Below are 26,200 nucleotides of genomic sequence, written 5' to 3'. Positions count from 1 at the left end.
CTATATAATATAAAAAGCTATAGCTCTAGAAGCTATAATAGAGTTATAGAGTATTTTAGTATTATATATAATATTAGCTTATACGTAATATTATCTTATATATAATATTACTTTATATATAGTATTAGCTTATATATAGCGTTAGCTTATATATAATAGAGTTAACTTTAATAAAAGATTATAGATACGCTATAGTTATAAAGAAATACTTATTTATCTAATTATATAAGTCTATAGATAAGTATCTAGTAATAAAAAAAACTAATAAAGAGAATTAGTAAGAGTTTAGAAGAAAGTTAGATATAAAGAGATAGTAGTGTCTACTTAAGATAAGATTTAGAATAGACGTATTTATATTATTTCTATAATAACTAGTTAATAATACGTATATTAAAACTAGCCTAACTATTACTTAATTTAATTAGTAGATTAAAATACTAGTAGTATATAATTTAACTATATAAGATACTATATTAGTAATTAAGCCTCTATATATAGCGTATATATTAGAAGTTTACTACTAAACTAGTTAGTATTAGAGATATTAATAGATAATAAAGTAGATAGCTATAATTTACTCTTTATACTATTATATATTAGAAGTGTATAGAAAATAGTAGGTAGAATTATTAAAAGTAGAAATAGATTAGATAATAATATTAGAGTTCTAAGTTTATAGATTAACTAACTTAGAAGTATATAAAAAGCTTTATTATATACTACTTATAAATAATTTTATATTATAATATTTATATAATATTATATATCTATTATATAAAGAGATATAAAGAACCTTTCTAGATTCTTCTAAAATCTTCTATTCTATTACTTTATATATAGATAATAGAGTAATATTAAGTAAACTATACTCTATTATAAAAATTAATTAAAGATATTTTAACCTAATTATACACTAAAATTAAGATCTAGTATATAGTTTATATATTATAAGAACTTTATATTTTTATAAAAACTCTATATCTCTATAGACTTTATATTTTTCTAAGTAGTATATCTTTCTAAACTCTATATTCTTAGATACTTATCTTTTTAGTCTAAGTATAAAAGAATATTAAGTCTAGTATTAGAGTATATATACTATATTTTTTAGAATTTAGAGTTTATATTCTAAAACTTAATATAGTTAGTCTCTATTAGTAAAGATAATAATATTAGTTTACTAGTTTAGAATACTTTTATAATATTAGAACTTTATATAGTAGTATTCTATATTCTACTAGATATAGTAAAGCTTATTTAAGCCTTTTTTATATTCTTTTTAAATAATATAATCTACTAAATCTATTAATAAGTTAGTAAGAAATAACTTTTAAAGTATATTTAGTAGATTTATAATAATTCTTAAGTAGATATAGAATACGCTTTTACTAATTTAACTAATAAAAACTATAAGCGTTTCTCTAAGCGTATATATAAGAAAATAACTATAAAATAAGTAAATAAGTATCTAAAGAATTAACTAAATTATATATTAGTAGAAATAGTAGTAAATTTCTAAAATATAGTTACTATAAAAATAAATAAGATTACGTATTCTAATTATAAGCTTAAGTACTAGAATATAGCTAAGATATTTAAGTATATAAGTATTAGTAAAATAGCTAAAATAATTAACTATATAAAAGTAGTTACTATAGTTAACTATTTATAAGAATAGAAGGTAGTTCTAGATATATAAAAGTAGTTATATTAAGAAAGTTTCTATTTATTTATAACTATAGAATTAACTAGATATAATATTATAAAAGATATAACTACTAGAGTAGAAGATATAACTACTAGACTAAGTAATAATATAGACATAGTTTCTAATATATAAAATAACTAGCTAGTGTTATTCTAAACTAATATAAGTAGAATATTAACTAATATACTAACTATAAGTAAAGTTAAAGAAATCTAGAGATTAGTTATAACTATATAAAAGAGAGAAACTATAGATATACTTAGTAATATATAGTATTACTAGAATATATTAATACTTTACGCTAAATATAAATATCTAGAATATCTTTTATATAGTAGAATTAATCTAAAAAGTATATAAAAGTAGAGTATAGTAATAGTAGTATAAGAGTAGCTATTTACTAAGATTAGTAGCGTTATACTTTATATATAAAATAGATAGTTAGAATATAAAAAGTAATAGTTTATACTCTAAGAGAAATTTAGAGTAGAAATCTTTACTTTACTACTAAGAAGTAAATTACTAAATTTATTTCTTAAGTAGAGACTAATTACGCGTCTATAGAACTAAATAAATATAGTTATAATCTATAATAGTAATACTATAAAGATAGTAAAAGTTATAGAACTAATCTTTATAAGTTATATAAAAGTAGAGTTTCTACTAATATAACTTTTACTAAAGTTTATTAAAAAGTCTAATTTTATAAATTAAACTTTTATAAATCTACTTACCTTTAGTTAAAATATATAATAGAACTTTAAGATAGTTTAGAACTTAATAAATAATATAAGTTAGTTTAATTTACTAGTGTAAATAGTAGTAATATAAGAGAATAGATAATTTTAGATATACTTTACTATTAAAATTCTATTAATTTATATATATAAATAAATAGATTCTTATAGATATAAAAGATTAAATTAATTTAGTAATATCTAGAGATTTATATATATATAATATTAGAACTTTACTTAGTAATATCTAGAAATTTATAGATATAGAATATTAAATTTTATTCTAGAAATATAAAAATAATTTAATAGTATAGTTTCTATCTATAAAGTAGTAGAAAATAAGTTTAGAAGTTATAATACTTACGTTAATAAGTATACTTCTAGAGTTAGCTTACACTATTAGTATACTTCTAGAGTTAGCTTATAGTATTAAGTATACTTCTAGAGTTAGCTTATAGTATTAAGCGTACTTCTAGAGTTAGCTTATACTACTAGTATAGTTTTATATATAGCTTATAGTATTAAGTATTTTTCTAAAGTTAGCTTATACTATTAAGTATTCTTCTAGAGTTAGCTTATACTATAGAGCGTACTTTCTAGATATAATTATAGTAGAGAATATACTTCTAAAGCTAGCTTATAGTATTAAATAAGCTTCTAGAGTTAGCTTATAGTATTAAATAAGCTTTTAGAGTTAGCTTAAGCTATAAAACTAGTACTAGAATATAAAAGTATATAGACTAAATTTTATAGAATTTAATAGTAAAAGTTATAAACCTAATAAAGTTAGATAGTAGTATTTACTATAATATTCTATTATTACTTATTTTAGTAGTAAGTAAGAAAATTATTAGATAAAAATAAAAATAAGTTTAAAAAATAGCTTTTTTATAATATAGTATATTCTATATCTACTAATATATATTTTAATTACTAGATAATAATAATCTATAAAATAGTTTATCTTAGTCTAGAATAATCTATTCTATCTTACTCTAGAGAATTAGAGCTAAAAAGAGAGATATTATTAGAAATCTATATTCTAGATAGTTAGATAATATTATATACTCTAATCTAGTATAAGTATAAGTAGATCTAAGAAATTATTACCTAGAAGATAATAATTTATCTATTCTTACTAGATAATATACTATTACTCTACTATTTTTTATATTCTATATTAATTAGTAGTTACTTATCTTATAATAGAATAGAAGAAAGTACTAGTATTAGTATTAGGTTTAGAGTTCTCTTAGAACTTATACTAGTTAGACTTAGAAGTTATCTAGTAGAAATATATATAGTTAGTATTTTATAAGTATTTTAGAAAAGTATTACTAATTTTAATAGTAATTAGATTTTATTTAGTAGTTATAGACTTTTAGCTATTACTCTCTAAAACTAAAAGCTTAGAAGAATAAGCTACTAAATATAAACTTTTCTATTACTAAAAGATACGCGCTTATATATATTAGAGAAGTAGTAGTAAACTTATTAATAATTAGTTTTAAGTATTACTAATAGTAGTACTAGAAGTAGAAGTATTTTAGATATTCTAGAAGATTACTATTATAATAGTTTTATATAGCATTAATTATAAAGTTTACTAAAAAGTTATACTTATTATAAAAGCTAGTTTTTATTTTCTACTTATTTATCTATTTAGATAAATCTATTCTTTACTAGTATTAGTAATTACTTTTATAAACTATCTACTTAATAAGTATAGTATATCTCTACTTATAGACTTCTAGTATAATACTTATATAATTCTTATTATTATAGTATAATACGTTATAGAATATTCTAGTAAGTTACTTACTAACTTACTTAACTATTATACGTAGATAGAGGTACTTATAGCTATTATAAGTATTAGTAATAATAATTTTAGATATTCTATCTAATATAGTAAGCTCTAGAGCTAGTACTTAATTAGTAGTAGTAGTAGTAATAGCTTTATTATTACGCGTAGACGTATATCTAATAACTAAGTCTAAAGTAAAGTATTCTAGAAATATAAAGTTAATATAATATAGTATAAAGATACTATATACTATAATTAACTATTAGATATATATCTCTATTATATAAGATATTATATATAGATAAATCTACTTATATAGTAAACTTTTAATATTTTTTACTTAATTAGAGCTAGTTCTAATTAGATAGAGATTATAAGTTTAATCTATAATAATAACTATAAGCTAGAATAAGTAGTTATTTAGAATACGCTAAGAGAATTATATATTTATTACTTCTTTTACTTATTAGTACTTACTACTCTAAACTATAATCTATACTATATATTCTACTTAAAGAATCTAGTAGATAGTTAAAGAATATACTTAATTTTAAATTAATACTTAGTAGATATAAGAAAAAGAAGATAGCTTATATATATAAAAATAATATAGATTTAGTAGTATAATAATAGCTTTAGTATAAAGAATATAGTTTTATACTACTAATTAATCTTTATAAGTATATAGAATATATTATTTTTAGTATAAAGTAAAAAGAGCTATAAGTATAAAGTACTATTTTTAGTAGCTAAGTATTTATAGAATAAAAGTATTTATACTAATATTAGTATAAGTAAATTATTTTATAATATAAATAATATATAGTTTAATAGATAAACTAAAAAGAAAATTAATTAGACTTAAGATAAGATTAATATACTTTATAGTAGAATATAAAAAGCTATAGCTCTAGAAGCTATAATAAAGTAATAGAGTATTCTAGTATTATATATAATATTACTTTATACGTAATAGAGTTAACTCTAATAGAAGACTAGAATCTAATAATTATATATAATTATACTAGTTTAGATAGAGATAAGCTTTTAAAAGCTTTACTACTTAAGAGAGCTTTTTAAGTAAACTTGTAATAGAATAATTTATTTTCTATTTATTTCTATACTTCTAGACGCGATAGTAATATAATCCCCGCGAAGTTCTTCTCTACAAATACTATATCTATCTACAGCGAAATCCTCTCGATATCGTTCTTCGCAGCATGGCTCGTAGCGACGTACGGCAACTGCTCCTGCAACGCCTTGAAGTTCTTCTCCGCCTCCCAATTCCAGATGCTGTCGGACGCGAAGAGCAAATCAATCTCCTCGAGCGTGCGCTGGTTCGTCTCGGGGTACAGCGCCCAAACCATGGGGATGGTGATGGCGTTGCATGCGGCAAAGATGTAGAGCGTCTTCTCGCCGAGCGAGTCGAACATGATGGGGCAGAGGAGTGTGAGCCAGCCGTTGCCGATGGACCAGCCGACGACGCCCCAGGCGTTGCCCTTTGCGCGCACTTCGAGAGGGAAGATCTCGGCGGGGTAGAGCCACGGGACTGTGAGCCATGTCGCGCCGAAAATGGCCGTAAAGATGAAGACCATGGAGACAGCGGCATTTCCGTATGAAGATGCTGCGCTCGTGTCGCCGCGCTTTGTCGCTTCTTGTCCGAGGTACGAGAACCCTCCGGCGAGGGCCATTGCGATGCCTTGTCCTGCCGAGCCCCAGTAGCATGTCCAGCGGCGGCCGATGCGGTCGAGTGTGAAGACGCAGATGAGTGTCGCAAACATGTAGAAGATGTTGTTGAGACCTGAGATCCATTGTCGCTTCGCCGGACTCATGCCCGCAATCCCGAAGATGGTGGGCGCGTAGATCGTGACACCAGCGATACCAACCTACGTATTCATGTTAGCGATATTGATGTGCATGAGATGCGTCCGAACTTACCCATTCCTGCATGATCTGCAGCCAGATTACAAGCTGAACGCGGCGGCCAGTGTGCAGCTTGCCTGACCCGATACCGAACAGCATGCGGAAGTAGTCTTGCTTGCGGAAGTTGGAGCGCTCCAACTCGCAAGAGGCGACAATCTCCTGGAACTCGACTTCCGCTCTCTCCTTGTCCTCTCCGGTGTCTCCTCGAAGCCGAGCCAGAACATAGCGTCCCTCTGCCTCGCGACCCACCTTGACGAGCCAACGCGGGGATTCCGGGAAGAACATGACGGCGGCCATGAGGATCATGAGCATGGGGATCTGGAATGCGATGGGGAAGCGCCAGATGAAGGACGAAGTGCCGTCGCCGTAGAAGGAGCATGCGTACTCAAGCCAGTATGCGATGACGACACCGAGGATGTTGAGGGTGAACTCGATTGCGATGAACTGTCCGCGCGACGTGTGCTCCGCAGTCTCCGTGGCCCAGACAGGGATGATCGAGTTGAGGATACCGGTACCCCAACCATTGACGAGACGTGCGCAGATCATCCATTCGTGGTTCATGGCCGAGCATTGTAAGCAGGCACCAACAGTGGCGACAGCTGCCCCGACAAAGATTGTCTTGATGCGCCCGTAGCGATCACCGATTGAGCCACCGACCAAGCAGCCCACCAGCGTGCCGAGGTAGTATACCGACACGATGCCGCCTTGGAGCAGAGTATCGTCCACGACTGGACCGCCATCCGCGCCTTTGTGTCCGAAGCCCATCAGGGTGTAGTAGTCGTATGCGGTGTTGACACCTCCCATCATTCCCTGGTCGTAACCGAAGAACAGGATCGATAAGCCGGCGATGCAATTGATCCTGGTGGAAGAGTTAGCGATGGCTCAATTGTGTTGTGATGGATACATACGCGATGAGCAATGCGCGCTTCTCATATCGATGAACGACGTTCCACTTGGAAATCTGGTCCATGGTGGGCAATGGCTTCGCGCAACTTCAGACCCTTGGCTGGGTATACTATCGCGAACGTGTGCGGTTCGATGCTTCGCTGAGCAGGAATCCTTCTCGCGAACTTTCAAGCCCGTAGGCGGATCGGACGTACTTATAGCATGATGCCGTGAGCATGGTTGGGTTACATCGTGACTTTCGCGCGTGGTCGTCTAACCCTGCGGAGGCCGTTGATTCCCATGGGGCCCCAATTGTCGGCCCCTCTTTTCATGGCTGGGACGCGGAAGCCTCTCCAGTTGCGACCATGGATGTGTGGATCGTAAGCTCTCGATAGCTTGTTAGTCGCGGCCAAGTCGCGCGACAGTGGTCCGAATGCTTCGCGCATTACTAGAGGCGGTAAGCCGCCCTGGCACAGACGCCGGTGCACTTGCCTGAAGCTTGCCGGCACCAAGCCTAGCGCCCAGGCGGCTACCACTCTCAAAAGCCTTGAGAAGCCTTTGATGCCAGGCTTGCGAAGGCCTTGCGTGCAATGAATGAATGCGATGCCCGTCGAGTTGTAGCGGTTGAACGCAGTCATGAGACGCAGCGAATTGGTCGTGATATTCGGCACCGTAGGTGGTGACGTAACATGAGTCAGGGTTTTCTGGGGAAGGACCTAACTTGACTTGGGCATGCACGATGCATCGGCCTGAACCCCGACCCGCTTCAATTGCCGACGGTTGAATGCGCGGTAATGCAAGGCTGTCCGATGACGATGAGCAATATTTTCGTGAGAGCAGTCGGCGTTTCTCGAGATCGGGCGCTTCAGTTTCCCAGTTTGACGATCGCAGTGTGCGACAGCGGTCACTTCCCGTGTAGAGACGCGGGCGAAGACGGAGGGTGTGGTGTGAAGCTTGACTGATGAGCGTCGATGGTCCATAGGCGGCACCGGACCCGATGCCGGGCTTACCAAGTTCACGTTCAACAGAGGGACGCGGACTCTGCGACGCTCACCACTGATACACGTCAAGGAGTATGGAGTGCGCGATGGAGGGAATACTCGCTGGCGACAGCAGCTCATATCATGAGAATGGGGGACAGGTGGATCGGAGGATGGTGTCGCTTCGGACTGTTATGGCGGGCTCTGGGTCGTACTTTTGCTCGCCTACTGAAAATTACTCTCCTATCACATGAGCATAGGTGTCTCGTGGATATAAAGCGGAACAGGGTACTTTCAAGCCGCCGCGCCTCCGCTATGTTGTTTCTCACAGTACCGCTTCAGATCCTCGCACCAGAGGGCGACCTTGCCCTTCAACGTGTCCTCCATCATCAGCTTGACAACCCTTGACAGCATGCCAGTCATGATCTCCCACGACCTGACCTCGCATTCGTTTTCTCCAGTGACAATGACCTCGTGGAAGCGCTCCAGCTTGGGCGCAAAGCCGTACATGCCGCCGTTGCCCGTCCAACTCACCCTGTATACCTTGCTAAGGTCGGCCGTAAACGAGGGGTCTTCGAGGAGGTCGGGTGTGAGGTAGGATGTCGGCGCAGAGGGCGTGCTGATGTCGACGACCTTTAGCTGTGTCTTCGTGATATCGTTCGGCTTGTCCGCGTTCATGATGACATGGAACTCCATGGAGCAGCCGATGCTCATACGCTCTTGACTAGTCGAATCGAGATCGTTCCCGGGCGACTGGATCTCCGCGACGGGTACCCACGTGTTCCATGCTTCGTAGTCTTTGGCGCGGAGAAGGGTATCGAATACGAGCGACGCCGGCGCGTGCACTGCCGTCGAGTAGGCGATGGTGAGGATGGCGTCCTTTCGCGGGACGATCTTGGTGGTGAGCCCTTTCGCGGGCGGCCAGGCTGCAGTTTCAGACATGGCGTAGTGAGTCGTGTATGTGTATGCGCATCGTGATGGAGCGACGTGCAGATAGCGTTTGCTTATGCTGACGACTGCGCCGCGTTGCTTATCGAAAGACGCGCCTTATCGATAGGCTAACCCCAGGGGTGAACGCCGAGGCCGCCCTCTCTCGTCACACCGCACACAGTACGCATTGCAACGTCTCACCATGTGGCACCCTGTCGACAACATATCTGAAGAGCTCGTCGATATCATTGTCAGCCTATGCGGCCGACGCACTCTAGCAAACTTATGCCGCGTGTCAAAGCAGTTCAACCGCATCGCAACTCCTCATCTCTACGCGAATATCACGTTAAACTCAGACATAGGCGGGGAGGGAGCTCTGAGACACCTCCGCCCACTTGCGCACCGCTTTTTCGCCGATCCATCTTTTGCTTCGCTTGTAAAGTCCATTGCCCTTCCAGAAGGTTGGGGAGGTTGTGAGAGCGCGCCTCGCCTTGACGGGTTCAAGGTGAAGCCATGGCCAAGAATCGAAACTCCCGAAACCGAGCAACTGCTAGAGCGAATATGTCGGGAATACTACGACGATGAAACCAAGGCGCTGAGAATGTACATCAAGTTGTATGCAGCTGATGCTGATGTCATTATCACACTGCTCGTCGCGAATCTCCCAAACCTGGAGAGATTAGACTTAGAACTCGGAGAATTTCGTGACCATAAGCTCTTTTGCGAAATGATCAAGGGGTCTGCCGGGCGCCTTGAGGCTAAGAAAGCGGCGTCACTCAATTCGACGGAATGTTCCTCGTCTCCAACCGCCCCATTGCCAAAACCTGTCGATGTGTTCATCAGGGATTCTGATGCTGGCGACGTTGAATATCTGGCATCATTCTTCCACCTGCCGAATCTTCGCTCCATGTACGCATTCAAGTTTGGGGATGACAATGAGAATAGCAATATGATGGAGAGAAATCCATTCGCCGTGCTGGGACTGCGATCCTGTGGCGTGCAATACATCGAGCTCAGAGCCTCCTCGCTGGCAACGCATACGTTGCGAGACTTGATCGAAGCGACTATACCAGGCAAACTCAAAGCTTTCCTGTTCGAGAGGGCAGGTCCTTTCACGTCGCGCTCGGCGGAGCTTCCCTTTCTCATGCGTTGTCTGGAAGATCATCAAGACCACCTGGAGACTCTCGCGCTCAGTTACGAGGAGATCGAGGGCAGTACGGTATTTGAAGAACCATGGTGGGAGTTCCTGGATAGACGGACGCCCGCCATGTCATTCACTTCTTTCAAGTCTCTTCGCCGCCTCCGAGTAGCGCCCGAAATGATCTGGGGATACACCCATGACGAATGCACCGTTCAGTTCGAGGATGAGATCATGCTGACCATAGACATGTTTTGGAAAGCTCTTCCAGCATCCTTGGAGGAGCTCTGGCTTACACGGTTGCAACGCCATTGGATACCTGGCTTTATGTCCCATGATCTCGGCATCATCCCACGCATCCTTATACCTGCGCTCCACCGTCTTGTAGAGGAAAGCAGCGAAGCATGTCCCCATCTCCGGTCGATCCGCATAGAAATCCTACCTCATCATTGGGAAGTCCTGTGGCTAGATCTGCTAGCCGAATTCTGTCACGACGCCGAAAGGAGAGGTATTCACTGCACTGTCATCTTCCTTCACCCGCGTGAAGTCAAGTCCGATTGGAAAACAAGGAGTGAAATGGTCGAGCGTGGATGGGGTTGGAACGAAGATGTCGAATGGAGCGAGATTTCTATGGACGCAAACAAGACATGGCGGAAACATGGTGTTTATGCAGCGAGGGAGAATAACTTGAAAGGGGAAATGCGGGCGCTTCAAAACAGCATCTTCGCGTACGTAGGCGTCAAGTCGTTGTTATCCGAAGAGACCGAGACCGACGACGACTTATCTTTATCGGAACAGAGCGACACCGACGCTTCGGAATAACGAACTTCGAAAGGAAGAACAAAGTCAAGAGGTGCAACGGAGTGCACTCGGGAGTCGGTATTGGGTCGACCAAACATTTCGGTGGAGCCATCCAAAGGAGACAATCTACGTCAAAGGGGCGTTTGAGGTAGTGAATGCAATGAAGCAAGGAACATATGTACAAGCAGACGGCAATAACTATTAACGAGAAGGGAAAAACATCGCGACGAGCACGACATCTAGTGCGCAAACGAAAGATCAAACATCAGACTGCGTACTTGCGCCAATAGCAGCACCGCTCTTCGGAACGAGAAAGTCGCTCTTCGGAACCCTCCCGTCAGCACCTCTTGTCTTCTTCAAGGTAGCAGGATCTACGCTTAAGAAGCTAGCGTCCGACCAGCTACCCGACTGCCACGAATTACCCGTAGCCTTGATACCCGACGCGGTGAGGCTAACCTGCGAGCTACCCACATTCGAAACAGCAATATTGTTCTTCATAGTCGAACTCGAGCTGCGGAAATTGAAGCCCACATCACCATTCTTCCACGCGGTGTTGCGCTCGACGGTCAAGCTACCAGGGTTCCCGTTATCAATAAACCCCTTCTTCGCGTTGGAGAACGCCATGCAGTTGCGCACAATGTGGTTGGCAGGCGGGTTGTCCGTGATACCGAGCTTGAAGCCGTTACCGTCTCCCTCGAAAGAGCTGAAGTCCCATCGGTTGAACCCGTTGCCCCACGCATATACCTCTTCCAGCGTGACGGACGAGCCGAACATGAAGAGGTCGAGACCGTCGTCGACGTTCTCCCATAAGCGCGCGTTGCGCAGGACGTTGCCCTCGCCTGACCCTTCTTTGCAGGCAAAGCCGTCGGCGGACTCGCCGTTCTTGCGCGGGTCGCGGTTGCGGTAGGAGTCGAGGTATACAACGGTGTTATTGGAGGAGGCGCCTTGGAGTTGGAACCCGGTTTCGTAGTTGTCGTGGGTGGTGAGGAGTTCGTAGTGGTTGTGTGACGCGTCGCGGGCGTATACACCGTATGGACCGTTGATAATCCTGGGCGTTGTGTTAGTATGCAGGATGATCGGGGTGCGGAGATAGATAGGTGTACTTACTCCAGGTTGTAGAACTTCCAGTAGTTCGCTTTCTCGATGTGGAGAGCACCGCGCTCCTTGTTCGGTAAAGACTCGTCTAGAGCGTACGGCGTTCCGGGCATGCTTTCGCCATCGATGATGACCTTCTCCTTCTCGAAGGAACGGAGAGTGATGGGCTGGATCCTGGTGCCGCTCTTGGTGATCTGAATGTTTGTCGTTGGCTTGTATGTACCAGCCCGTAGAAGGATCACATCGCCAGGCGCAGCAGCGTTGACGGCTGATTGGATTGAGCCAAAGGGTGCGGCAGAGGTACCCGTCCCTTGACCTGTTGGCGAAACATAGATGTCTTTGGCATTTGCAGAAGCAGATAGCGCAGCGATAGCAGCCGCGAAACTAAGCGAACGCATGTCGAAAAGTAGTATGATGAATAAGATGGGTATTGAGAGGTACTGTTAGGCCAAGGTTGTTCTCCATTCCTACAACGAACAGCTACGGACTCTATATACTCCCAAATCAATCTCCGTGGCATCTCGCGAACCCATGATTTTGTCGCATGTCATGAGTCCGTACCACTGTACCTCTCGTGTCAGTCGCCAAGATGTAATAGATGAGCATGCGCCGCCGTCGAAGCTCCACCAATGCCTTAAATTTCCGACTCTTCGCTTCGTGCAACCTTCGACGCGGTAACACAGACGCCCGAATGAGCAAGCTCTGCTGTACCCCACAACTCGCTTGCGGTAATTATTTATGTCGCACGTGGTGGCGCATGCGAGTGGGTATGTGATTGATGGATCGCACAGACGGAGTTTCAAAACATCGCCAAGTGAGAGGAGGTTTTGCGCTATGCAGACATTGGTGCAGAAGACCTTTATTGCGACTAGGTAGTACCGGGGAAACTTCGACCGAGGGACTGTACATCCGATTCATGGATCTCCGTACGTGCTGTTGCGAGTCGTGCGCAGGTGATGGTGTGGTGGTGAAGTGATGTTGAAGGATAGTGTTCAGTAATCTGAGATGGCCGACCAGCGGCAATGGCGGCCGCCGAATGCGCCAAGCTAGTCCAGATCTTGTGCTGCCCCCAACGCCAGTGTTAATGCCTGTTGAACAACTCGATATTAACAGAGTGCGGCGTCACGTACCTTGTGCTGGCAGGGGGAGAACGCTCATTCACCGTCGTATTCCACGCCTCCAAGCCCACAATCTTGATCTCGTTGTCGCATTACCTTCCACGCATCGACATCTTCCGGAGATATCCCACTAATACCCTTCCACCATCCATCTTGGGTGAAGTTGAAAGGCCAGAAGTCGAAAGCCATATGTCCGATGCTTGTCTTCTCCTCCTCCGTCTTCATCTCTTCCTTCGCTTTGCACAGCAAGTTGTGCAGCAATCTCGCCCCAAGGCCCTTGAAGTGTACGTGAACAAGCATCTCGTCGATGTGCGACGGTACGCTTGCGTTGGGCGTCAGGTGAAATGGTAGATATACTATCGGCCACGTATGAGGGTCTTGAGGGTCCCATTCCTGTGTATCGTCGACTGGCGATTTTTCATTTTGTTTTGACCGTGTCCTGGGTGGTGTGGATAAGTGGTCAAGCTCGTCCGGGTCGTCAGTGGCGAACGTTGAAGAGCGACGACGCACCACGGTGGATGGCGTCTCTACGGGTGGTGTTGCAAGCGAAGAGCCACGAGCTGGCCATAGGTTCGTCGCGCTCGGCCAGCCTTCGAGCGATCCTGGTACGTCGCGATAGAATGAGGTAGGAGAGGTTACACGCCACGGAACTTGCGCTGTGGTGGTAAGGTAAGTGTCCTCATCTGGACTGTAATCTGGTGTTGATGGGTCTACTGAGCTCGCTCTCGGCGACCGTCCCTTGTCGCAAGCGCTCGATACGACTCGCGCTATTCTTTCCTCATCGCTGGCAGGTGCTTCTTGCACATGACCCTCAGCTATGCATAGTGGTGGAAACGAGGTGTATGAATTCGAAAGATGTATAGGCTGCGTCATAGTCGCGAACTCCGTGAGAAGAGGCCGAGACGTGGTAGTTACCTGAAGGCTTAGCTAAGTGTATACCACGACTCCACTCCAAGCGCGCTTTGGGAAAGCTCCGCAAAGAAAAGTGGAAATATAAGATCACGTATCACGCGTAACTAGGTCGGTGGTCTTGCTGCGAGCATGTCCTATTCGGCGTGTAGCTGTTAGACCACTGCGAGTCCGACCTTACGATATGACGGACATTACGCGCCACGAGCGAAGAGAGCGTACAGTGGAAAATGCAATGTATGTTTAGTATCTATTTGACCGCTATCAGCAACATACAAGTGCGGTATATGCGCGCAGCAAGACCGACAACGCGCCGTATTCGAAAGCTGACACTTCTGACATGTGGTGTCCATCCTGAACCTTTTCACAGACCGCCATCTTAGAATATCCCACCATGAATATCGCGCTTGCCGTGAGGTGAGTCTTCGGCCGTGTTGCCACCGGTGAGCAAACTCGTCGCGTTGCGGACAATACTTGTCGTAGCTAGAATGTTCATGAGAGTGATCTCGTCCGACTTCTTTGTCCAGCCCAAATCATTGGGAAGACGTTCATTCTCTGCTTCAACGTTAGCTCCCGGTCTAACATTGCGCTTGACGGGTTTGCAAGCACTGGGTGAACTCACCAAAGAAGTACTCCATCAACGTGCGGTTGACAGTACCCTCCTCAAGAGAACCAAAGGCAATGATAGGCGCTGCGACTTCACCTAGACTGAACTCTTCGGTAGAAGCGGTGAAGGTGTAGTTTGGGTTCGTTGCTCGGCTCTCCAACTGACGGAAGATCTTGGAGTTGGCCAGCATCTTAGCTGTGACCACCTCTTCCGTCCACCACTGCTTCGATACATTGTATACCGTCTCATTGAAGACGTGGTTGTTGCCAAATGCCGCATCGGTACGCGTCAGGCTGGCGTCGTGCTCGAGGACATTGTGGACATTGAGCTGTTCGAGAGTGAAGAAGGTCGCGTTCGGTTCCGGATTGGCAATAATTGCTTGCTTCCACATAAGAGCGCCGAGAGACGCGTTGAAGTTCAAGCCGTCCTTCAAGCCCTTGACTACGTTCTCTTGGGTAAAGTTACGGCCATCGCGGGGAAGAAAGCCGTGGTTTGCTAGGGTGTTAAGCATCGGGCATGGGCCGCGGACTACGGATATCGGTATTAGATCTTCGTTCCACATAAGAGCCTGTATACATACAGTCGTTTGGCGACGCCGCCATCCAAGCATGAGGATCCGCAGGTGCGGCATCGTACTGAGGTCTTGCCGAAGCGAGTGTCACGGCGGAAGCGACGAAGACGGTGGTAAACTTCATGATGAAATGGAAGATAGTGGTGATGAACGGATGGTAGTCACGAAGCGGATCGAGTTGCTGTGTAGGCTGTTGTTGCAGTACGATTGACAAGAATGGAGCCATGTCTTATATGTCTCTTGAAGACCCCAGGATTGATAGCTCCAAAAGCAACATTAGTAAACACCTTCGTCCGTATGGTATACGCGTAACAGGTATCTCTAGTTTGTGGTACCAGCTTCGCAACCAAGACCAGATAGATAGCAACATAGTGCCCGCATCCTAGGTGATGCACGCCGGGAAGGGCGCACAGCCATGCTTCCGGTGTCGATCCGCGGAAGCGCGAGATCTAAAAGCCCCAGGTCCTCTGTTTCAACGATATTCTTGGCCAATAAAATGTCCGCCGATTGAATAGCAAAGCGCACGGCAACGTCAGGTTGGGGGCACAAGTCGCGTATCGGAAAGGATACGGGACAGGGAACCGTGCATACGCGTATTGAGCTTCGCTGTCGGTCTCGCACTCGCACTCCTGGATTGCGTCGACTACTTCTCCCATCAGAAGTCGTCGTCATACTTTGATCTTCGGAGAGCACTGGAAAATACGTCAATCCCTGGAGGACTGCTCTCTCCGACTCCCTCTCGCGACAAGCTGCGCAGGCCATCGGGACGAGTCTCTTCCGTGATGCCGGGGAGGTTGGCTTCGAGAACACGACGACAGGTACGTATCGCAATCGTCAAAGAGGATGAAGAGAATACAGTATGATTCCTTGCTCCATAATGAGTGTCAGAGTACTACCAGCGCAATACAGCCGTTGACTGAGGGTTGCGTTGCGGTAGCGCGAATCGCGTCGCGAGACATACGATCGAACACAAGTCAGATTGACACCGTTACCGCGACGTGAAGCTTCGTCCAGACCACGTCCAGAAGACATGCGATGTACGGTGTGGAAGGACCGCGCGATGTTGTGTCCTAGCAGACGTTTGTCAGAGGATGAGAGTACACCGAGACAACAGGTACTGATGAGGGGCAGCATGTCGCCTCGCCTACGACCAAGGGGCAGGCACGGCAGGCACCTAGCAACAACAACCTTGGAACCCACAACTCCCTCGTGACCACACAGCAAACTCATTAAACGCGCCTCACAAGCGGTCAACCCCTCACCAAATCTCATCCCATTCCCCCAAAACCCGTACCTGCGCAAGCCTCACGTCGCGCACCTCCGGTCCAACGAAACCGCGTCCCCACGTCCCTCCACATGCGCCTCAAAAAGGGCCATCACTACCCCTCTACCCCTCCCGCCTACTATTCGCTGTAGACCCTGATCCTTCAGCGCAGTTCTACGCTGTCCAAGGCGAGGCGGCGTGCGGCTCTGGCTCACGCTCGGCAGCCAACGAGACGTGATTGGCTGTGTGTAAACGCCACTAACTTTGCCTTGCAGCCAATTCTAATCGCTACAACGAGGGTCGCGGGGTGCGCTAGGCTGTCCTCACACCTTTGTGGTCAGTGGATGCCGCGATTTGGTCGGGATAGGCATAGTTGAAGGATGTTCTGGAAGGTGACAATAAGGCGTAATGGGGTGCTATTCGTGGCATGAAAACCCCTCATGTTCTTGCTATTGGGACTGACAGCCTGGCATATCCTTTCTCTCGGTATTGAAAGTAGTCCCTGTCGCTTTTCTTCTGTCATACTCTGGACTTTGGCTCACTGCAATACTGTCGTTACAATAAGCCTTAATTGGACCCTCGTCGTGTCTCTTCTTTCCCCGATTTTGGGAACACAACGCTTTCGCATCTCCAACTTCTTTACTCGAGAACCCACCAACCTGTCACAACAACAACACCAACCAAACACCCACAATGCCACCAACCCCCCTCCCCACCACAACCCTCACCCCCGAAGCCCCCCCAGCCATAATCCCCATCCCCAACGGCAGCTCCCGCCGCGACGGCTTCAGTCCCGGCGCAATAATCGGCATCGTAATAGCCATCGTATGCCTCCTCCTGCTGGTTCCCATCATCGCCATCCTGCTCCGCCGCTACGAAAAGACACGATTACGAGAGACACCCAAGCTCAGCCCGGGAAGCAGCAGCGATATCAGTCTGCGGAGTGTGCAGGAGAACCATAGTTTGAAGAGTATACTTGTGACGAAGGAGCTGTCGAGGAGTAGTATGAGGATGGAGATGGATAGGGTGGATTCGGGAAGTGGGATTAGGAGGCCGGAGGATGTTTATGGGCAGGGGAGGGGGAGGGAGAGGGGGTGGAGTTGTACGGAGGTTAGGGGTGGGTGAGAGGGAGGGGGGGGTTGTGATCTTGGTTTTTAGGGCGACTGGTCGGAGGATTGAGTGCGCGGATGACGTGCGACGGGTACGAGCGACTTCTCGCAGGCCGAGCGCCGCAATATGCATCCAACGAGATGGAGATGCGCTCACGCACACTCAGCCGAGCCTGCGAGGAATGCTCCGCCAACTATAGAAAGTGTGAGGTCTGTCATGAGGCACGTTTGGTTGGATCGGCCAGGCGCTAAGTGCATACAGCACGTCGGGTGGAGAATGGCTTGGCCGAGAAGCAGTACTGAAGACACGAAAGAGGCTCGACTGGTCGATGTTCCTTCTTGGATCGGGCCAGCGGGATGATGAGAGATGGCAACTCAGCACCAAGCAACAAGCGTCAAGACGTAATCTTAATCCTACAACTTCCGATAAAGATGCACCTGCATACGCATATTCTCCAGCTCAATCGGATACCTTAACCTCTCATCCAACCTATACCATCTACTATCATCTTCCTTAATCTTCTCCCACCTGACAATCTCTTCCTTGCCGCGCTCATTCAAATTCCCGCTGGCCTGCTTCAACAGTGTATGGTCGAGGAGCCATTGCATGGGGTACTTCTTCTCAGCACCGTTCAGCGTGACAGATGAGTAACTTCCGGGGCTGTCGACGACGAGGAGGAGAGCGCCGGGCTGGAGGATCGATGTCATTAGGAGCAGGAACTTTTGGGTCAGGGGGAGTGATGCTGTGTATAGCTCGTTTAGAGTGAAGAGGAGTGTGACGAGGTTTGCGTCGGCGAGTTGCGAGGAAAGTTCTTCAGCTGAGGCTGAGAGTACGTCTTGCTGCTTGAATCGTACAGTGACGTCTTCTGGGTTAAGAGGTGGAACGTTTGCGGCTCTTGCAGCGGCGGATGCGTATTTCGACAGCTCGGCCGGGACTGTGAGTTGTTTGGCGAGGTTCTCCACGACCACACTCCAGTCGGCGATGTCGATGGCGGTAATTTCCACATGACCTCTCGGACCATCTACGTCTTCTCCATCTTGTGAATACGTGGTAGACATGAGCTTTTGCAAGCCGCCCAACGTCACAATCTCCGCGCCCGCTCCACCACCCAAACACACAATCTTCCTGTTCTTCGGCTTGGTTTGCTCTGTCTTGGCTTCCTGATCCTCTTCCTCGTCTTCCTCATCAACCCATAGCTCGTCCCTCAACTCCCACATGAGATCCAAATATCCCAACGCGCGACTCGGACTCCACCTCGCCGCATACGCCTCCAAATACTCCTTCTTCCCAAACGCAGTCGCAAAGTCGCGCTTGTAAAGATGGCCCTTGACTTCCTGCAACAGCGGCGTAATATCCGCGCTCATCCTCTCGGCGAACGAGTTGCGGAAAATGTTCAACAAAAGTTGCTGGAGTTCAATCGGGATGTAAGAAATGCCCGGTCCTTTAGCGCCATTCGCCAGACGCTTTTCCGGTTTTTTGGGCTTCGCAGGTTGCGTTCCTTCTCTTTGCGCCTTGCGCTTTGCGTTTAGCTTGGAATTGGGCGCCATGGTTTTTGTTGTTGTTGGTAATGTTGTTTACAGCAGGGTGCGACAGTCATCGGACTAGGTGGGAAAGGATGGTGAAAGTCTCGTTATCGATAAGAGGTAAGCGAAGAGAGTTGTGATTCGCCCCCGCCGGCTGAGTGTTCGGAATGCGTTCCGACGGCTCCAGCTCTATTGCCGACCTCGGGATATGTGGTGACGAGCATGTAGCTTGACTCATCTCGATCTCGACGAAGAGGAGCATACGCGTTTGACTCAGACTGAGTCCTTATCTATATAAGTCGACAAGAAGACGTTCACGATTACAGGAACATTTCATCGATTCACCAACCTCACAATGCGTCTCCCCTACGTCCCCGACCCCCCGAACTTCACCTCCGAAGAAGACAAAGCCGTCGAGCAGCGCGTCAGACAACGGCGAGGCGAGAAGGGCCTCATAGCTCTAGACCGGACATTGCTCCATGCTCCCCCGGTCGCGGACGGGTGGTAAGTTCCAAAGCATCATGCTCCAATCTTCCATGTCATGCTGTCCTACCTAGTCCACACACGATGGACGGGCGCATAACACAGCCATTCACACTCCAATCAAACATCCACTTTGGAATGCGGCGAACTGACGGAGATGACCAGGAACTCATTCCTCGGCTCCATCCGCACGAAAACCAGTCTTCCCACATCTATCCGCGAAACAGCCATTTGCCGCGTTGCAGTTCTAAACAAGGCATGGTACGAATGGGAGTCTCATTCGCCGATTCTCGAATCAGCTGAAGGTACTTATATCCCCTTTACCATATTACCCTATCTCTTTTCTCTTCTTCTCCTCTTCTCCTCTACCCCCACTCCTCTACCCCCAGACACCTACTCACTCCCCAACAAGATGTCACAAAAGCCCAAGTCCTCGCCGTCCTAAACTCCAAACCGCGGGAACCACTCGCCGACTTAGGCGAGAAGCTGGGCGCTGTACTGGCATACACGGATGCCATGACACTAGACGTGCGTGTGCCAGACAGCGTGTTCGAGCAGTTGAAATCAGTGGGGTTCAGCGAGAAGGAGATTGTGGAGATTACGGCGACGGTCGCGGCGTATAACTGCGTGAGTAGGTTTTTGGTTGCTTTGGATGTGGGGGAGAGGAATGCGCAGACGGGGCCGAAGGAAGGGGGGAAGGAGTAAGCATCTATGAAACGATGGATCGATGTAATCGGCGAATGAGTCACTCAACTTGGGCTATCGATCGCACGTAGCATTGTATCTTTGCTGCATTTCAAACACAGGCTTGACCTATTCCATGTGTATATTCTCCGTCTGACTGCCTATGCATCTCTCTCCCGCGCTTCGTCGTCACCAATCACCCATTAAGCTACCCTACTCTGCCTCGCAATCTTCCTCCTCTGCGCCAACATGTGCGAGAAGAGAATGTAACTTCCCGGGACATAGATTGCCAGTATAGCCCAAAGCGCGTACCCAAACAACTCGTTCCTCTCACTAGCCAAAGGGATAGCCTGGTACACCAACCAGCACTCACTCGAGATACCGAGCGGGTAAAGCACCAAGAACGTGTTGTAGCGCAACCAAGTCCAGAGCTTCGGAACGCCGGCACCAGACAACGAGAAGACGAAGTAGGAGTAGCGGATTACTTCCGTCACACTCCAGGCGAGCAGCATAGTGCTATAGGCGGGGGAGTGGCGGGTCGAGAGAGGGAAGGCGGGGGGCGAGGCGATGAGGTGGACGAGGAGGAAGCGGGATGCGACTTGCATGAGGGTGGTCAGAAGGGGTGCTCGGACGAGGCCTGTTGACGCTGTTAGCAAGATTCTGTACTGATATTCAATCCACCATCCTCCCCTCCACCGCCCCTCCGCCTCCCCTCCGCCTCCCCTCCGCCTCCCCCACCCACCCATGGGCGCGGCCGAGAAGACGTTATTAGCAAGGCTGATGAGGCCAGTAGAATTCACTCCACCATCCTCCTAGACATACCGACAAGACTATGCAAAACCTCCATCCCCGCCAACGTCTGCACCCCCCTCGTATACCCCTCCAAATTCCCATACACCTTCCCACTGCCCAACCCCCTCTTCATCGCCGTGAGCCAATCGCCTTTGCCAAAAAACGCTCCCGCCTTTTGTGCATTCACCACCTCGTTCGCACCGATCGTGACGGTCTGGAACAGTACACCGGCCCATAGTGCGGCGGAGACGGCATTGTACAGCATGAGGTATGCGTTCTTCGCTCCTCCGGATGGTTTGGTGGGTCGCTGGTCGTTGGGGGCCGCGGCTCGCGCAGCCTGGGATGTTTTGGATTTGGTGGACATCTTCGTACGCAATCGTGATCAATTGATTTGAAACAAAGTTAGAAGTGAGGTGAACGGGGTTTGTGTGTGCCTGAGGCCCAAGGGAAGCATGTAGCAAGCTGCCCTTTTCTCGCATGCAGCTCGGTCTCGCGTACCTGAGGACCCTTGTTCTTGGCGCCGGATTCCCGAGGTCCCATCCACGTGGGATGAGATCATCATACATTATTTCGACGTGAGCGCCCATGACCTTCATCATCGCAATGAACAAGATATTCGGGACACGTAGCACATCAATATTCACAAGCACTCGAGTCAGAATTATCCATATCGCAGATTCATCTAAATCCTCGCATACTAATTACACCGGTCATTCCTCATCTCGCTCTTCTTATATTTCACCGGGGGTAATAGGGCACGCTCAGAGAATCGACCGCTCGTAGGTACTAGTACCCTATGTAAATTCAATTGAAAACATCCGTGCAAAAAACGCCATGCTATGCAAATGCAAACAAAATGCGAATAGATATGATAAGAGAGAGAGAGAGATGCAAGCAAGGGTATCGTCAAAACACCCAACCATGACTGTGAGCCGAGATATATGTCCTGGAGGAAGCAGAGACAGAAGGTCCACTGAAGTTATCCATCTCTTGAACTTGCGTGATCACAAGAATACCTGAATCATGCTCTTCTTATGGGACACGTTCTTATCGCAGTCCTCGACCACGCAGACCTTGAAAGGGTTCGTGTTTGCGCGCGTCTCCTTGCCTTTGGCACTGCGCTTCGCCGATCGATTGGCTGTGCATTCGCCGCAGTATACCTAGCACATTGTTAGTTTCGTCGTCGTGCCGTCCGTCACAAGCTGAGACTTACATGACCGCATCCCTTGACAATCCACACCTGCCTCTTGATCTCGTCGCTGCCGACGCACAACTGTTCTTCGCAATTGGGACATATAAGCGCCTCTCCTTCTTCTTCCGGACTCCTCGTGAAACCCTCCGGCGCTGGTGGTGGCGCATCGTAGGTAGCTGGAGGGGGCGGTGCTTCGCGTACCCGTGGGCCTATGTCAAAGCCTATGATATCGAAATCCAAATTGGGCGCTTGGAATGCGCCGACTCGGATGTGCGGCGCACGACCCCGAGAGGCGCTGCGGGAAGGGGCGACGGGTTCGTGGAAGCGATTTGCGGTCCGGTTGACTTGTTCGTGGAATCGATCGACTTGGGCTCGGAGGTGCGTGAAACGGCCGTTCAAAGTTCCAAAGAGATCCATGACGTTATCCAACTGCTCGTTTCTCTGCCGTCTCCGTGCCTCTGCCTCTGGTAACGCGTTCGCCCGTATGAACCGCACATCCTCGCCATCGGAGTCGTTCCCGTCGGCTGGTTGAACGGGGCGGTGACCGGGTATTGTGCGCGAAGAAATGAACTCGATCTCGGGCGAGCTTGGTTGCGGCGCCGGTGGATCGGGGTGCCACTCCTCCTCGCCATTGTCGAGGTCGATGATGATGTCAAAGCCCCTTGGCAAACGACGTGGGTGACGGCCACCGCGATGCGACTCTTGCTGTCCTCTGTCCTGTTGTTGTTGTTGCTCGCGTGGGTTATTGCCATTGTGACTCTCCCCGTCGCCCGAATCATCGGCTGTCAAGTCAATGATGTCGTCGTCCTGGCTCAGGTCGATAGCCACATCGTCCTCGTCGTCCCCCGTCAGATCGACAGACGCTGTTGTGTGTTGACTTGCCGAGCCAGCCGGCCGCCTGTAATCGAAGCCATCGCCCGCGAACCGTCTGGATGCCGAAGACGCCATGTTGCCCAACCTTGGCAGGTGTAACCCGGCGGTATGCGAGTGCTGGGCGCTCGAGGAGGCGCGTTCGATGGGCGGGCGGGCGTGCGATCGCAGTGCAGACTCGAAGGTCGGGGTGGGCGGGCGGTCGAAATGATAGCGGGCGGGTGGGTCGTAGATGTCGTTAGCAGGGCTCTGCCTATCGTCGTAATCGTATCCGAAGGGAAGGCCGTGGTAGGTTGGGGGAGCTTCGCGGTTGTCGGGGAAGGAGCCATGTCTCCAGGCAGGCGAGGCAGACGCTTGCTCGCCGTCCATCTGTGCATGTGAGCGCTGCAGCAGCCGTGGTCAGCGTCTGTTTACCCTACCATCAGTACTACCGCCGACGGCACTCACCTTCTGCTGTCTGTGCGTGAACCCACTCGGTCGTCCTTCGCCTTCCATGCCGGATGTCAGGCTGGTGATGGTTGCGGGGTGCGTGGTGAGGTTGGCGGCGGGCGATAGTAGCACCGGCGAGTGTCGAAGGGGGAAGGTTGGGCCCGTCTCGTGCCGTTGGGGGTGCTGAGTTCGGCGAAACTGTGGTGGCGCTCCAACATCCATCTGGGCAGTATGACAAACGCCAGAACGTCAAATCCAAAATCACCCATCACCCTTCACCGTCGATTGGAATCGAACAATGACTATAGACCGCTGTTCTGTCCGTTTCTATCGTCTTCTGCGACCCAGCCCCTTCACCAAAGCGCATTGTTTTGCTCTTGCATGTGCGAGATGGATCGTGACGTAGTGTTTTACAGCATGTGGTAGTATCTTATTCAAATTTTGGTCGTAAAACCCCCAGCCTAAATGCATCCGCGAGTTCCTGATTCTACACACTGATGAGATAGCAGGCAATGTACACATCTGCCTGCCCTGTCACAAAACTTTGCGCCTTCAAAAGTCACCCCTGAAGCCCCAAAATACATCAAACTGCTGCCAATACAACCAAGCCACCCTCTGGGTTCAGGGCTACTACATTCTCGGCCTTGCCACTCCAGGCGACGTCCTTCGCTGGAGCTGCCTTCCTCACCAGCTCAGCCCAGCTCTTCGACGCCTTGGTGTATTGTTGCACAGAGACGCTGCCCGTGCCGGCAATCGCGAGGAACGTGCCGGTGTAGTCCCAGCTGCAGCTGGTGACTGGGCTGCCAGATTCCAATGTGTGGATTGCTGCCTGCTTCCGGATATCCCAAATCGCGACGCTGGAGGAATTCTGCTGTACTACGGCGAACCACGTTCCGTTCTCGGAGAACTTCAGATCCGCAACGGGCGCGCCAGTCTCGAGTTCAGCCATCTTGGCACCAGTCTTGATGTCGTATATCCGAATGTTGCCGTCGGAGCTTCCGAGGAAGAACAGCATGCCGTCGACGTGGAAGGAGACGCAGGTGATTTCCGCTTCGACGTAGACTTGCGAAACGGTCTTGAAGGTAGTGAGTTCGTGGATTGCGTAGCGCTTGTCGGCGCCGGCAGTAGCGAGCATCTTGCCGCTGGGGTGTAGCGACATGGATGTGACGGCACCAGCGTGTGATCCGATCTGGGCAACCTCATCGCCGTTGGAGAAGACCTTGACTGTGCCTGTCGAAGTGCCAATGAGAGCGCGCTCTCCCCACCATGCTGTCGAAGTGACGGCGCCGCCAGCGTTGAATGTCTCCAGAACCTTGCCTTGGGCCAGCGAGTAGACGCCTGCGGTACCATCAGCTCCACCGAATAGGACCAGCTCAGCCTCGTTGACAGCGATGCAGCTGCTGCCTGGGAATAGCGAGTCGGTCGTCTTGGCAATGTCGTAGTTCGCGATGGCGTCTCCAGAAGCCCAGCCGGCGGGTACAGGTCTCTTTCGTCGCGAGCCGAACAGCCTGTGGTGCGTTAGTCGGGTTCCTCACATGGTATGTAATCTCGGGGGGGATAAGACTCACTCTTTCTGTGTTTCGTCAACGAGGGCGGCAAGCTCCTCAGGCAGGCCCTGGCCGTCCACCTGCATCGCATCGCCCTGGCCGCCGCCTCCACTGACGGTGACGTTGGACAGAGCTTCGCGCGCCTCGTCTCGCTCTTTTGATATGCGCGCGATGACCCGTGTCGCAGCGTCGTTCTGGTAGAGCGCCGTACTCAGCTCCTGCCTCGTTTGCGCCAAGTGCTGCTTGAGCGTGTGTGTCTCCAGTACCAGGGCATCCCACTCGTTCTGGAAGGCGCTGAGCATGGCGGGTATCGAGGTGAAGCTGGGGGCGCGTGGGGTAACGACATTGGGCGACTTGAGCTCGATGAGGTCCTCGGTCGCGAGGTCTTCGCCAGTAACGGGGTCGGTGTGGTGTTCCGAGATGTGCGCCTCGATCAGGCGCTTTTCGAAGACATTTCCCGATTTGCGCGAGGCAACGGGTTCGCGGGGAGCTTCGCCAGAGATTGCGCAAAGCATGGTGACGTGGAGTGGTGTTGGAGGTTGTTGCTGTCGCGCTCGTCAACTTTTCGGTCTTGGGCCAGAGGCGCGCTAGTCTCCGTCCGTGCGCGTAGATGGTCCAGATATCTCAGGAACATCCACCCCAAACACTTGTTGGAAGTCTACATGGCCACGCTTTTCTGTATGTGATAATCTAGAGTGGTGTCTACATCTCCAAGTACGGTTTGTGATATAGTCCTTGAAGCTGGTCTCCCATACAAGACGTTCGCGCGCTCCGTGTTGCCGCCTTTTACCCAGAACGAGTTGCTCTTACAGGGTGAATCCGACGTACCTAGCTAGGGCTCAAGAAACGCGGCCTGCTGTTCCCGCCCTCTACATACCCAATAAAGCGTTCCAGGTATCTTTCATGGGATATGCTATAACTCTATCCGCTCGTGTGGTCCTTCCCGATTAAACTTGACCATGCAGTAGCTGAGACCACACGCCCGGTCCGACATGCTCGCCCGGTACAAGCTTGTCCGCTAGCCAGCAAGGTCGGTATCACAAGCGCTGTTCAACTTCGGGAAAAACATTTAGAACATATCATAGAACTCGACGCCT

The 26,200-nt window shown here is 47.4% G+C and overlaps 8 protein-coding genes across 8 annotated transcripts; 2 read left to right on the top strand and 6 right to left on the bottom strand.

The window, feature by feature from the left end:
- Window positions 1-5,436: 5,436 nt before the first annotated feature.
- Window positions 5,437-7,145, bottom strand: J4E83_007245 (uncharacterized protein; the record flags this gene model as incomplete). The annotated part of the gene is made up of 3 exons (XM_049334150.1): window positions 5,437-6,138; window positions 6,191-7,034; window positions 7,084-7,145. The coding sequence occupies 3 exons, from the start codon at window positions 7,143-7,145 to the stop codon at window positions 5,437-5,439; spliced, it is 1,608 nt and encodes a 535-aa protein (XP_049186961.1).
- Window positions 7,146-9,172: 2,027 nt separating this feature from the next.
- On the top strand, window positions 9,173-10,930 carry J4E83_007244 (uncharacterized protein; the record flags this gene model as incomplete). The annotated part of the gene is made up of 1 exon (XM_049334149.1): window positions 9,173-10,930. One exon carries the CDS (start codon window positions 9,173-9,175, stop codon window positions 10,928-10,930), a length of 1,758 nt encoding a protein of 585 aa, XP_049186960.1.
- Window positions 10,931-11,167: 237 nt separating this feature from the next.
- On the bottom strand, window positions 11,168-12,402 carry J4E83_007243 (uncharacterized protein; the record flags this gene model as incomplete). The annotated part of the gene is made up of 2 exons (XM_049334148.1): window positions 11,168-11,957; window positions 12,017-12,402. The coding sequence occupies 2 exons, from the start codon at window positions 12,400-12,402 to the stop codon at window positions 11,168-11,170; spliced, it is 1,176 nt and encodes a 391-aa protein (XP_049186959.1).
- Window positions 12,403-14,609: 2,207 nt separating this feature from the next.
- On the bottom strand, window positions 14,610-15,109 carry J4E83_007242 (uncharacterized protein; the record flags this gene model as incomplete). Its single annotated transcript, XM_049334147.1, has 2 exons — window positions 14,610-15,074; window positions 15,104-15,109. The coding sequence occupies 2 exons, from the start codon at window positions 15,107-15,109 to the stop codon at window positions 14,610-14,612; spliced, it is 471 nt and encodes a 156-aa protein (XP_049186958.1).
- A 2,887-nt stretch (window positions 15,110-17,996) lies between these two features.
- Window positions 17,997-19,130, bottom strand: J4E83_007241 (uncharacterized protein; the record flags this gene model as incomplete). The annotated part of the gene is made up of 1 exon (XM_049334146.1): window positions 17,997-19,130. The coding sequence occupies one exon, from the start codon at window positions 19,128-19,130 to the stop codon at window positions 17,997-17,999; it is 1,134 nt and encodes a 377-aa protein (XP_049186957.1).
- A 331-nt stretch (window positions 19,131-19,461) lies between these two features.
- On the top strand, window positions 19,462-20,294 carry J4E83_007240 (uncharacterized protein; the record flags this gene model as incomplete). The annotated part of the gene is made up of 3 exons (XM_049334145.1): window positions 19,462-19,610; window positions 19,755-19,894; window positions 20,002-20,294. The coding sequence occupies 3 exons, from the start codon at window positions 19,462-19,464 to the stop codon at window positions 20,292-20,294; spliced, it is 582 nt and encodes a 193-aa protein (XP_049186956.1).
- A 1,966-nt stretch (window positions 20,295-22,260) lies between these two features.
- On the bottom strand, window positions 22,261-23,778 carry J4E83_007239 (uncharacterized protein; the record flags this gene model as incomplete). The annotated part of the gene is made up of 3 exons (XM_049334144.1): window positions 22,261-23,496; window positions 23,575-23,580; window positions 23,773-23,778. 3 exons carry the CDS (start codon window positions 23,776-23,778, stop codon window positions 22,261-22,263), a joined length of 1,248 nt encoding a protein of 415 aa, XP_049186955.1.
- Window positions 23,779-24,139: 361 nt separating this feature from the next.
- On the bottom strand, window positions 24,140-25,618 carry J4E83_007238 (uncharacterized protein; the record flags this gene model as incomplete). Its single annotated transcript, XM_049334143.1, has 2 exons — window positions 24,140-25,064; window positions 25,125-25,618. The coding sequence occupies 2 exons, from the start codon at window positions 25,616-25,618 to the stop codon at window positions 24,140-24,142; spliced, it is 1,419 nt and encodes a 472-aa protein (XP_049186954.1).
- Window positions 25,619-26,200: the final 582 nt, after the last annotated feature.

Source organism: Alternaria metachromatica (genome assembly GCF_023757995.1).
Source record: "Alternaria metachromatica strain BMP 0045 chromosome Unknown scaffold_17, whole genome shotgun sequence".
NCBI classification, from domain to species: Eukaryota; Fungi; Ascomycota; class Dothideomycetes; order Pleosporales; family Pleosporaceae; genus Alternaria; species Alternaria metachromatica.
The sequence above is the reverse complement of the archived record's forward strand: the minus strand, read 5'-3'. Positions and strand labels throughout refer to the sequence as shown.